The sequence below is a fragment of the Mixophyes fleayi genome, chromosome 1 (genome assembly GCF_038048845.1).
Source record: "Mixophyes fleayi isolate aMixFle1 chromosome 1, aMixFle1.hap1, whole genome shotgun sequence".
Lineage (NCBI taxonomy): Eukaryota > Metazoa > Chordata > Amphibia > Anura > Limnodynastidae > Mixophyes > Mixophyes fleayi.
The window spans coordinates 39573548-39587689 of NC_134402.1; the positions used below are offsets into that span (position 1 = coordinate 39573548).

The following is a 14142-nucleotide window of genomic DNA, read 5'->3' on the forward strand; positions in this document are numbered from 1 at the left end:
CCTATTGGATGTTGAGGCCCTGCCCCCGCTCCACTGGAAAAATTGCTGCACACTGTTCATGCCTCAACCACCACTTTCCTGCACACTAACACAATGTATACAATGTTGGCTTTGTATTGTGTGATATGCATTGTATAACTATTATGGAGATTAACCAGTAAGCAGGACTCTGATAACAGATTTAAATGTGATAATTAAAATAAATTGAAGAAATTAACAACTTTACACTGCGGACTGGACGGCTAAATATCACAGTGATCTAGCTGGTTGACGTTTGAAGACTCTGCATCAATTGGTGTCTTTCATTACACCGTGAATCAACAGACTGAATGAGCAAAATTACTACACATATTTTTGCAAATTAAAAGTGTCACAGATAATAAACATAGGCAGCGGGAGCATATGGTAAATCTAACGAGGTTTAATTGTCTTGTCCTCTTTAGGTTATTCGTATCACTCTCATGCAGTGATTCCAGTTTCAAATTCCAGATTTCCTGATCTCGACCTATTTTTCTTCCCTAGTCAAAATCTCAATTTTAAATAAAATGATGAATATAACAGGAAAAATATTGAGGGACAGAGTAAAGCCGTGAGGAAATAGTCTGTAAGTGGAAACACTGCTCTGATGTCACATACCAATTAACCAAACCAAAACACAGTGACAAGACAAAGCAAAACAATTCTGCAAGTGCCCACTAGAGGGCACTATTGTTCTTGAAAAGAGACCTTTGCTTTACAGCGAATATTCAGTGCAGCTAATGAGTAGATTTACCATCTGGCAAAACTTCCTCTGATTTTCAACCATTTTTACAAAGAGAACATAAATCAACTATATACAGTGTAGATAAAAGGCCACAAGATTACAAATGTGCATGTGATGGTGGGGGCCGGGGCCACACATAAGAGAGACAGATAGAAATAAATCCAATATAAAGAGTTATTTGCACTATTCTGTATATTTAGTGATCCAATCCGTGTAAAATACTTTGTACAAAGTACACAACAAAATATGTATTCCTAGAGTAGATTGTAATTCAATTCTCTTAAAGCTAACACATATTAAGCGCTGTAATCTTTGTATTCACTGCATGTATTTATTGTTTTTGCCCACACAAAAGATGAAAATATAACTATTGCAGTTGTACTGAGGTCATATGTGCCAAGCCCTGGACATTACTACTTGCAGAGACACATGTCTGGCGTGTCCCCATGTGGGTACAAATGGCACAGGTAAAGTATTAGGTCCAAATATAAATCATACTTGCCAACTCAAGATAGTCAGGAAGACTCCCTGAAATAGGGGTGATCTCCCTCACTCCCTGAAGAGTCTGATGTCATTCTCCCTGATGCTGAGCCAGTACAAGACGTGGTTGGATTCGCCATCTGTGGCATGATGACACGGTTCAGAAATTGTGTCCTATGTCCATGTAGTGATGCCTATGGAGGTGGCCATTTTCATGGAGACCAAGATTCAATCAAAGACTGACAGGTAAGACAACAAAGCGCTACGGAATATGTTGGCGCTATATAAATAAATGATGATCATGAAATGATGATGATGACTTCAGTAAAGGGGACAGAAAAGTAAAAGACACTTCAGTCTGTAGAAATTCATTAGCTGCTTTTCGTTAACGTATAGTTGCCTACACTCCCGGAATGTCCGGGAGACTCCAGCATTTCTGGGTGACCTCCTGGGTGAGCAGGGCAACCTCCCGGCTCTCGTCCCCGCAATAGATAAGTTGGGGGGGGCTAAATGATGCAAATATTGTGTCATATTAGCCCCAAATTTGTGACAATTATTTAGGGGGCCAAAATGATGTGATTCATCAAGCCCCGCCCCCGCACACTCACCTCCCCCGGGATCTCCCTGAAGCCAACGAGGAAATGTTGGCAAGTATGATATAAAAGCACAGTTTATTGGCGTAAATGCACACATAACATAAAACTAATAGCAGTACAATAACATTAACAATTTACAGCCATAAGATTACCCGCTAGCTAAGCCTAGTCAGTGATTACCTGGTCTGGTGCTTATTCTCCAGCCTGAGACTCTCTGCTGACAGTGAGTTTCCACGGTATGCGGTCACATTATGCGTTAACGCCGGCATCAGTCCTGTGACCTGGGATATCCGCTCACACAGCGCCCCCACCGTGACCGGCTCAGTGTTTACAATCCAGGTGCCCCCTCACTCTCTGCCATCCTCTATTATATTTTATAACCTAGTCACATACTCAGAAGGTGTCATGAAGTCTGATTACACAATGGGGGTTGTTATCACATTAACAGCAGCTCTGGAGATAGCAGGTTTGCTAATTATTGTAGCAAACACATTGTATTCACATGTATGCATATACACACAGGGGACTTGGCAAATATACACTTAATTTACTAAATATATATTATTATTATTTATAAGGCACCACAAGGTTTCCGCAGCGCCGAACACAGTACAAACAATGGACAGTACAGGGAATAACAGTACAGAACAATAAACGAGTAATACCAAGACTTCAGAGGCTCCAGGCAAAGCAAATATAATGGAGTTGGAGCAGAAGAGAAGGTAGAGAGACAGGAGGGAGAAGGGCCCTGATCATTAGAGCTTACATCCTACAGGGAGGGGAAACAGACAGCCGGCAAAAAGGGAGTCAGAGGAGGGGAGCAAGCGCACACCTCTACAGAGGAGGAGCCAGGAGATGAGATCGAGCATAAAGAGAGGGTTAGGTGCAAGGCGTGTAGGCTTTAAGGAAGAGGTGGGTTTTGAGTGCCCCTTTGAAGGAGCACAGGTTAGTGGACAGTCGGATGGAGCATAGGAGGTCATTCCAATGCAGGGGGGCAGCTCGGGAGAAGTCTTGAATTCTGGAGTTGTATGAGGTGATCAGAGTGGACGAGAGGCGACGTTCATTGGCTGAACGCAGGGATATATTGCTATTAACAATCTTGAACACAATGGTCTCTTTATATGGGTCTGTTAACAATGACTGGGTGCAGGAGCCGGGGGGCATAGTGGGCTATCTTGGGCTGCTGGTTCACTGGGCCACCTACATTTCTTTCCCTTTAAAATAGGCTCTCGAGCCGAGTCTTGCCCCCCAGGCTAAACTTTGCCTGCCCTCCCCTGACTGGGTGGATAATCTATTTACCTTCTCAGCTGTACAATGTTAGCACCTGGGTGTGATAGTGCCGCACGATCTCTCTGAAAGTGTTATTTAAAAATGAGGTGAATGCAGCAGTACAGTACTTTGCACAATACATGAATATACTGTAGACATCACTGTACATAATTCAGGCACATTTGAAACATAACTGAATAGATGAAATACATTTGTCCCCTTAGACTGGGCATTAACCACAACACATTTTCTATAATAATGAAGTGTGTGATGAGGGGCTTGGGATAAAGTTGCTGTAACTCAACCCCTATTAGGGCGAGAAACGAGGTACAGCTTGTCTGGGTGATAACGGAGCTTTTGTTTCCTAACACTACTAAAAAATATTTCAAATGAAATTGTTTTCTCTCAACCCAGACTCCTGTTTCACCTATGTCATAGTTAGGATTTTGCCAATCAGTATGAACTCAAAATTCTTTATTCAGGCATGCAAGCATGGGTGCAGCATTCTAACAAGAATCTGAACAACAAATAATGCATTTACACAGTCTTATATACCTTTCTTGTTACTTGGCAGATTTTAGTAACACACCCTGTTCTAGGACTTCCGCTATACAGAGATTGATCTTGCAGGGGTCCACAATACATCTGGTTTCTCTTGTAACTTGGTACAATCAGGTCAAGAAATGTGTCTTATCTCCCTCTTTGTTAGAGATCAACTTGAGCAGAATACTACTCCTGCACACGATTGACTCTTATTAACTCTTTAAGCTTAAGTACCTGTTATTTGAATTCATCCACATTCCATAATATTCTGATCGTAAAATTCCTTCATATACTCATGTCACCACATAATCTTGACCAACATTTTCTGACTGCCTCAGAGACTTCCCAGAATACCCTCAAGATAGGAGTTTGCACAATATCTCAGCACAGACACTCCCTCATATCTAGCACTACCGGATCTACTGATAATACTGGACTTACATTAGTATACCCCTGGTTCCCTTCTACAGACGTTGGTGGATGTGCCCTATGTTCTGCAGGAATTGGGCTAAAGTTATACAGATTACCAATGACCTTTTCTCCACCCAGCTGGTTACATGCTCTCTGCAGATAATTAGATTTAAGAATTGGCCGAAGAAAATCCTTGTGCCAGTTTAGAGATTGTGGGACATCAACAGAAAATAACAAAACACTAAAAACTACACAGGGTCGGTGTACACACCTACACGAGGGACCGTTGGGAGATTTAACGTTCTGATATGACCAAAGGTTTGTAGACCCATTTATTGGATTATGTAGTTTGTTTTCAGTGTCAGCTATTCCTGAACAGTGTATTAGGTATTTATTTCTATCTACTGCCCATCATTTCTTTCAATCTATTGACCTCCACTCTCACCTCAAACGAGCGTATTCTCCTCGCATCTTGGCACTAGCTTAGGAATGATCACGGCAGCAGGAGATGAGTCTGCTGAAGTTGTGGGAGACCAGTCCACTCATGTGTATATGTTAGAGTACATGGCTGAATGTGACAATGGTTATATCATGATGAGAGGGATGGAGGCAAGGAACTAGCTACAGGCTGAGGTCTAGACAGTGGAACTTGCAGGGTCCCCCAACATCACAGGTTGCTGTGAAACAGACGACAGAAGATTGTGGGACATATGAATGGCTTTAATTCATTCAAAAAGTTTATCTCAACAATCACCCCTCTCTCAAAGCCCATGAGGTATCTTCCAGTAGCCATGATAGACAAACCATTGAACAACTGGGTATACCCAGCATTTTTATACAGGACATAATGGTGTCTAATTAACTCACAAACCAAAGCTATACGGTTGGAGGATCACTGTGTTGGCAGATTTGACAGGAAAATGTAAATACCTATATATATATATATATATATATATATATATATATATATATATATATACTGACCATGAACATTTAATCAGGGCGCAAGAATCTCTTTGTTGTGTTGTGGGCTGTAGAACATGCTGGTTACTATAGACTATATAAGAAGCTGATCATAGCAAAAATGGGCTCACATGAGGGTGGGGGGGGGGGTGGCTACTGTAGAGTTCACACTGGCCCTAGGAGCTTTTAGTTATGACATTGTTTGCATCAGATTGATCAATACTTCAATTGAATTGGCTATTACGGGTTACAGCACTATGCTATGGGCATGTTAATAATTAAGGCAACAACTCAGTATTATCCTATACTTTAACATTCTCAAGCGGATCAGCTTTTGCCTTTTACACATCCTAATACTTTAGGTTCAGTAATAGAAACATTTACAAGAAAGGGAATATCTTGCACACTCTTTCATATAGTATTTTAATTAAAATGTATAGTAAACATAGTGAAAAGTCTGGGAGATTATTGGAGTGCTCTTTTATTTACACTTCTGTGTTTACCAGAAATGTTTGGTTAAATAATGCATATTACTGTACTTTCCGATGTCTTTAGTATCAAGGACAACAAAGTGCCTGTAGACAGGAGCCCAGGGGTGTATGGGAATTGCAGATCTGATGCTAATTTCAGACTGGAACATGAGCCAACAGTAAACTATGCAGAGAAGCCTGGAGAGCATGGACAGATTTCTTGACGTGATTTTCTAGGCAACATGTGCAGATTTTAAGAGACGCACAGATCCCCCCTCCCAACCCCCAACCAGTATTCAGATAACAGATAAACACATACATGCTTAATAGATCTTTATTAAAAACATATAATAAATATATCTACATACATTAAATATTATACAGAAATTTTTAAAATGTACATGATTTACGAATTTATGATTTATTAACATACATACATAAGTTCTGATACGGACTCTTCCACATCAGACTATGCAGAACATTTTACATAGATCAAGCCCAAACTCCCCGGTGTACAATAAATACCATGTTTTTGCACCCAGATTTAATTTGGTCTCATGCTAGTGGTTATAAATACACCAAAATGTACGAGCCTATAACTCTCAGTGCCATTGTATACTGTATGGTTGCATTACAGACAAACAATACAATTATACATTGTAAGCAAAATCCTGTGAACCAATGTAATGTATAACCCTTAGTACACATTTCTAGCTATATTATAGCCCCTAATACATTGATCTATGTGTCCATTTGTACTCTAGAGCCGGGCTCCTCCTATTCTTGCGAGATCATGATTACATAATAGAATTTGTAAGAGTCATTGTCATTCATATCAGTGTCACACAATACACACCCAGATATAAGAATCCATTGCGGTGGTTCGGCACATTATATCAATACAGGGTTTTTAACCATTATTGTGAGTTACTTGCTGTAGTTTAAAATAATTGTCAGTGTTACATTTTGTGGGATTGCTTGCTTTCATCCCTCTAAGTGCAATGCTGAAATCATCTGTAGGGAAAATATGAATACAGAATCTGTTTATAAGACCCCTTGACTTAGATACAGAGCTATCAAAAGAGATGTCCAAATGTAATAATCAGAATATGCTATAACTCCAGCCATTTTGGCAAGCTGCAAACATTTAAATTAAAATTGAGCATCCTTATAACCTAGGCCGGATTCCTGCTATGCAAGGAAGAACCCAGCCTAAGGCCTGCCCACCGTCCGGATTACCCTAGCCAATTTTTTTTATATTCCATGTAGGCTCTTCCTCAGTCTGGACAAAACAAAAAAAAAGCTTTAAAGGGGTGTGCTGTAGTGAACACACTAGTTAACAACCAATGCAGGGGATATTAATTTGATACCTATAGGCTATTTATTAAACGTGAATGCTAATAATTTAATTTCAGGGCTGGTTGGGGGGGAAAGGAAGCCCTATTAAATGTGGTTAATACTGATATAATGTTGTTGCTTATTAGCGGGAAGGGACGCTTAAGGTGTTCACTCGTTGCTTGGCTATCAAGAAGATGAAGAGTACCCATCTCTTTTATAAACAGAACCGAAATATTCCAGGATTGAGCCAAGCAGCAAGTAGTCAAAGCTGTAGAACAGATTTATTATTTGTCCAGAACTCAAGGGATGTTCTGTTGATAACTATGGTGTCTTTGACATCTAAGTCGGTGGGCAAAAAATGCCCATAAAAGATGGTTATATCCATTAAGAAATAAACAGACTTTGCGATATGTATGTGTAATATATATATATATATATATATATAATTATATCTGGAGCTTATAAACATTTGGAGATATAAGATGTATTACTTAGATGCAGATGAGTATATTAAAAACAATTTTTCAGCTTTTTTCACAGCTACATTAACTCAGTGTAATTGTGGTACATTGTAATTACTCCAAGTTGCATATAATATTCACTTGCATTAGAAGTCCAGGGAGAGGCCAATGATTATATTTGTGCTTGTTGAAGTGGCCCTGAATTTAATATACATTTAATGAATCAAAAATATTAAAAATGTACATTTCAATTAACATAATTATTTCTAATATTTCCTATATTTTGGCTTAAAATTTATGCACATTTGATTTATGAAACTTGGTGCACAGGTCCAGTGAACATAACTGAATAACTCTGATTGTTACATAAAACATTACAATGAAATCCTACATTCCTTGTGAATGTCACGCCTCTGCGCAAGTTTTCATAAATGTTCCCCATATATATTTGTAAGAGCTGGAAAAGGAAAAGCATACAATTTACGATATTATGGGGCAGATTCAATTAGCCCATAAGACCCTTGTGTGATGTGTTTCTGCTCCATTACCGGCAATTACCATACAGAAAACTTTGCTAATTTTTGTTCACATCTTTATGAGTTGCCACCAAAAATGAGAAAAGTTTTTTTTAGCACAAACACCCAGCTGAACGAGGTTCCAATGGGCCCTGGCGCCTGCTAAGGGTCATTAATAAACAACAAATATGTGTGCGCAAGTACGCCCAATTGCCTACATTTCAAGCGTGATTAGCCTTCATTTCAGGGTTCGCAGATCCTCTGTAAAATGCACAAGTGGAGACAGTAACGGCATCTGATGAAAATATAATCTACTTCCACTTTAGGACCAGCTCCTTCATTAATTTAAACTTTTTTGTTCTTGTCCTCGTTTAAAGAATCCCATCCAACCAAACCAAATTTGGTTTATCCAGTTTAGTGTAAAACTGGGCACATTTGTATGCCTAATCCGCATTTAGCAAGGTATGCCCTTTTCCCTCACTCCTTCTATCGGACAATGCAGACTATTCCACGGCCACAGAATCTGTCATCTTGTTGTGCTCACCTGTAAAAATGGATGTTTGCACAAAAGTGATGTCACAAAAGATCATTTCCACTTCACGCAATTTTGTAAATAACCCTTAGATAATTAAAAAATGAAAAGTGCTTAAGTTGACACATTTTCTGCTGGCCATGAGTCCAGGAAAACTAACAGGCTCCAATTCAGGGACTTTTCTTAAAGGTCCGATAAATCTAAAAATCAACATTTTTTGATTGTTGACCACTGTCTATTATTTCCTGGAACATAACCAGGTTTTAAGGATTTATCTCGGGAAAGGTTTGTTCCTGCACATGTCCCTATTTTTCAATAGTGCCCAACTATAAAGTACAATTTCTCTTATGCTGTACAGAGGATACAATTCTCAGGGGTAAATGCATCAAGCTGAGAGTTTTCTGGCGGGTTTGAAAAGTGGAGATGTTGCCTATAGCAACCAATCAGATTCTATCTGTCATTTTGTAGAATGTACTAAATAAATGATCGCTAGAATCTGATTGGTTTTTCAAACCCACCGGAAAATTCTCAGCTTGATACATTTACCCCTCATTGTCTTTTCTTAATCTCTGTTGTTTATAAATTACTATTTATTCAAGATAAGAACTATAATACAAAATATGGTATTGTAAACCTGGCCAGTGAACATGGCATGATGGTAGTTGTAGTGCAGCAAGGTCCGCCTGGACTGCAGGGTGTGACAGACCTACCCAGCAACAAAAGCCTTCTTATTTATCTCACTACAGGTCTTTGCTTCTTATTTTTCATTATAGACTCAGATATGTTTCTTTAAAAGACTTGCTGCAGAAAGTCTAATGTACATAGCAAAATAAATTCTCCCCCATAACGGAGATCTTATCTCCAATATCTAGTTCTACAATCTTCTGAAACTTACACTTCTATTTTGAGTATTATTTCTGTTATATAAAGTAATTTACAAAACCCTTCAGTGTGTGGTTTTATTTGCTGCAATTGTTATTTGCTGCAATTGTCTCTTGTTGTTAGTGGCTCCTGGTGGCCACTGTCAGTCCCTTCATCTATATAGAAGCAGCGAATGTGCAAATCGCAGAGGAACAGGGAAAAGGGGGGATTGTGTAGGTTCATTTACATAGTATTTAGTCTCATATTCATGTATATGACTGTAACAAGCTTCAGTCACTTCCTTTTGTCTGGGTTTTACATTGTCATTTTAACTTCTTCATGGCGAGAACTTTACTGCCGGGTTCTGGAAGGGAAACAATAATAGAACAGGCAATTATACTTTTAGACAATAATGGCAAATATCTTATCTTATTAACTGTAAAGTCTCAGAACAACATGGAAGATTTTAAGTGCAAACCACCCTGTATTTGCTGGCCAATAAAAAGCTGCCTCAATGATCTCAAGCCCCCAAGTTGTTGTTTTTTTTAAGCATGAGACTCAGCTAACCAATTACAAGTCACATTGTACATTATGGAACGAGGCTAGCCAACAACGAGCCACATTCTACATTATGGAACAGGGCTAGCCAATGACTAGTCACATTCTATATTATGGAACGCTGGTAGCCAATGATAAGCCACATTCTACATTATGGAACATTGGTAGCCAATGATAAGCCACATTCTACATTATGGAACGTTGGTAAGCAATGACGAGCCACATTATACCATGTGGTACATAGCTAGCCAATAAGGAGCCACATTACGGAATCCCCCCCCACCCTTAAAATTCCTCACAGTCAAATTGCTGTGAAAAGAACGACCGGGTGTTCTGGTTTTAAGGGGTTATTAGAATTTGGAACTGCACCTAAATGGCAAAACCAATTTTCAGAGTTTTTTTTATCTACAATAATTTTTTTTTATTTGTAGCTTGAGAAACTACATTTATTGACTTAATGAATACATTTATATTATATTTGTATCAGGTTGAAACAAAAACAGGTAAAATAAGAAAAAAAAGTATGATTCTAATCGTTAAAATGACACAGTTAGTACAAACCCAGAAAATTAATGTAAAACTTAATCAGATAATTGACCCAAGTACTTTTTTTTTTTTTTTTTCTAGTGGAAATAGTGACAAGTCAGAAAGACACCATTAGGTTTTCCTTCTTGTCAGTGCTAATAGCTCAATGTAAACTGGATCTGATAATAGCTGGAATACAGTTTCATCATCATCATCATTTATTTATATAGCGCCAATGATTCCGCAGCGCTGTACAGAGAACTCACTCACATCACTCCCTGCCCCGTTGGAGCTTACAGTCTAAATTCCCTAACATACAAACACATAGACAGACAGAGACAGACTAGGGTCAATTTTGATAGCAGCCAATTAACCTACCAGTATGTTTTTGGAGTGTGGGAGGAAACCGGAGCACCCGGAGGAAACCCACGCAAACACGGGGAGAACATACAAATTCCACACAGATAAGGCCATGGTCGGGAATTGAACTCATGACCCCAGTGCGGTGAGGTAGAAGTGCTGACCACTGAGCCACCGTGCTGTTTATGTTTAGATGCGGAATGCAGGTGAGATCTTAATATTTACACCCCAATTAATTATGATGTTTTTTTGTAGAACAATAAAGTATGTCCATGTAGCTGCCCACACAACCATTCTAGGGGAAGAAAACTGACACTTCACACCTTACACAGCGCTACTGACCCGCTTGCAGACTTCTACTCATCGCAGGATTGCTGTCAGTGAGACGGATCCTAGCCATCGTTGCCAGCTCAGCAACGAAGTCTTGCTCTGCATCCTAACAGCAATAGAAATGAAATGCAGCCGGGTAAATAACGAGGAAGGAGCAGGTCCTGTACAAATCTTTATGCAGGAATGGACTTCCTTTAAGAACTGCAGGTGTTCAGCAAAGTGATCATAATAAACTCACGTTTTTAGACATTCCAAATTTCTGCATATCAGAAAAAATATCAATATGTATATGTCAAACAGTATATGTAACAGGGCAATCCTTCTGCAGACTGCCGGGAAGTCACAGAGTGGCACAAAAAGCAAATGAGATGCTCTGCAGAGTATAATCTACAAGGGGGTACTAGCATGAAACGACTTTCCACGTGTGAATGCTAGAGATGAGCAAACTCCCTATGATTTGTTGTGTGCCGCCATTGGACAAAAGATATTTTGGATTAAAAATCAGTCTGATCCATCGGTGGTTGGCTTTGAACACTGTGGGCCTGATTCATTTAAACCATAAATGTCGTTACATTGCACATTTTGCGCATAATTACTCTGCGCATGTCGAGAAACAGACCATACGACTGAGAGCGCAGAAATGTTTAATTCATCTTCGAGCCCAAAGGACCCTTCGTGCAGCCTATTATTTCAGGGGCAGAATTGGGAGTGAACTGGGCGTATGCACCCAGTCAATGTACAGTAAGGGTGTGCCAAGCCCGAGTGCACGCAGCAGCGTCCGATTCAAGCTTAGGGGCATCTCAAAGATACGTGATTTTCTGTTGTATCACTTGCACCAGCTACAGGTCTGGTGTATCTGCCAATTACTAGTGATGACGGCTGAGTATACAGCTAGGACATGTGTTTGCAATCAGGAGCAACTATAAACATGTATTTTATGTCCAGTAGAAATTAATAACATCCTAATAAATGTATTTTAAGCAAAAAAACAACAACCCACAAACCTTTTTTTTCTTAATGTTTTGCAATTAATGATTACATTATTAACAGGTGATATTGAATGCGTTACTTTGAATTCCAATTGTGCATCGGACATATCCTGCAATGTATTGTCTGTTACAGCCAAGCGCATCTAGATACCTATTCATCGGATCCGCTCCTTCTTGAATACGGACGTGCACATCCCTGATGTAGGTGCAGTATAAAAAATGCACATTACATTAGTTCTGTGTTTGTTAATGAATCAGGCCCATTGTGTTTTTAGACGTAGGTTTTGAACTCCAATGATAGAGGGGGTGCGTTAGGCCCAGATAAAAGCAAATAACTTTTCGCAGTTCAAAACACAGGTCTCTGTGACCATTCCACAAACCCAGCCCTGAATGTGGGTGTCATTCCTATGCCATCTGTGCTACTTGGAAGGTTCATTTTTTTTTGTCCCAAACCATTTTTTAAATGCGTGATTGAGGTGCTGGTTACAGAGGTGGAAGAAAAAAAGCTGGATAGTCCCTAACACACGCTTTAGATCTGGCTTTAACAGAGGCAGAATTAGAGCGCAATGACTTGTGTGAACACTGGCAGGAATAGAGTAAGAACAGGGATATCCTATATACAGATGAACTGGAGGGGGGGCAATGACTTTATACGGCTGACAATGACATAAATAGATTTATTATTTCACTACAACTATCCAGGTAAATTGCTCTCCTGTGTCACTTACCTTCAGCTTGTTTTGGAGTTGTCCTTCCAGGAGATGTAGAACAGACTTCCTCTGTCTCAGGGAGTCCAAACGATTGTGTTGATAGACTCTGAGCTTCTCCAGTAATTGTTTTTGTTGAGAAATCAGTCTAAAAGCAATGAAAACAATGATAACAGGAACCTGGGGAACAGATTGCTTTTATATCATAAAATTTTTATTAAATTGGAGACAAATGCAGCCAGTCACAGCTCTCTAGATTAAGATCTGGAGAAGAACTTTGCGTTCTATCTTTAAACCCTGTATTTAATGGATACATTCTCCAGCTAGTTTAGAAGTCTCATCATTCAAAACAATCTCAGTGTTCTAAGCACAAACAAAGCTTATATATAATGTGATCTGTCAGAATCTATTCATCCTTATTCAGCAATTGTAATAAATCCTTAGGAACCAGGAAAAAGAGAACATTGTGCAGAAACAACTGTTGTGGTAGTTTGAAACTTTTAAAATAAGAATAAAGACTATTTAACTTTATAAACCACATGCACTTACTTTCGATAGTAACACGTTTCTGTAGAATTGATGGCAAAAAAATTCAATGGCAAAAAAATGTTACAGATTTGTAATTTAATTTACTTTCAGGTAGAACAAAGACACAAACGTCCGTCAAGTTCAACAAATCCGTTATTACAGGAAAGGGAAAGGGAAAAATCAAGCAATAAAACACCCTTATTGATCCCAGAATCAATATACTACCTAGACATAACCACTAATGGCAGTCACCCTGTACTTTATGTTAGCTAGGAAGATGCTGAACCCACAGTGTCTGCCAATATTAGTTCTTGTAAGCATTCCACATTTCCACTGCTCTAACTGCAAAGAATCCTCCTCACATCTAGAGATTAGCTTTCTTCCATCCACAAGAAGATCAAAGAATGTATTTGCACAAAGTAATCATATAAATCTTCTCTTAAACATCTCCTTTTACAGTCAAAATTAAATATTTTCTAGAGCGCTTCAACAGATACTCAGCATCCCAATCACACCAATAGGTTAACCACTAATCCAAAACAGTATATATATATATATATATATATATATATATATATATATATATATATATATATATAAATAATAAAAAAGGTGGATTAAATTGGCGCTAGGTTATCGTCTTATAGAGTCAATGGGCAAATATCAATCCATGTCCTTATCGAGGGGGGGGGGGGGGGGGGGGGGGTTGGGCGGGTCATCTCTTTTTTACAGTCATACCAAATATTGATTTGATTTAGATTTCTCTTCTGTTCATTCACCTTGCATTTTGTTCATTGCTGAAAATAAACAATTAACACTTCTATTTTTGAAAGCATTCTTAGTTTGAAGCCTTTTTTCCACACCTGCCTAAAACTTTTGCACAGTATAGTGTACATGTCTATCTATCTCTTTATCTCTCTAGCTATTGATTGAAGTGATTGTT

General features: G+C 38.9%; 1 protein-coding gene across 2 annotated transcripts in view; it reads right to left on the bottom strand.

Annotated features, from left to right (window-relative positions):
- Positions 1-5813: 5813 nt before the first annotated feature.
- EVC (EvC ciliary complex subunit 1) overlaps positions 5814-14142 on the bottom strand; it is an 84421-nt gene continuing 76092 nt past the window's right edge. The window contains exons 18-20 of one of the 2 annotated variants that reach the window (XM_075194646.1): positions 12693-12819; positions 10988-11081; positions 5814-9566 (exon numbers count right to left, since the gene is read on the bottom strand). In XM_075194646.1, the coding sequence (XP_075050747.1) occupies positions 9526-9566; positions 10988-11081; positions 12693-12819 (262 nt within the window). In that variant the 3' untranslated portion in view covers positions 5814-9525. Of the gene's footprint in view, positions 9567-10968; positions 11082-12692; positions 12820-14142 lie in introns of both variants that reach the window. The other variant, XM_075194647.1, reaches the window with a different exon arrangement.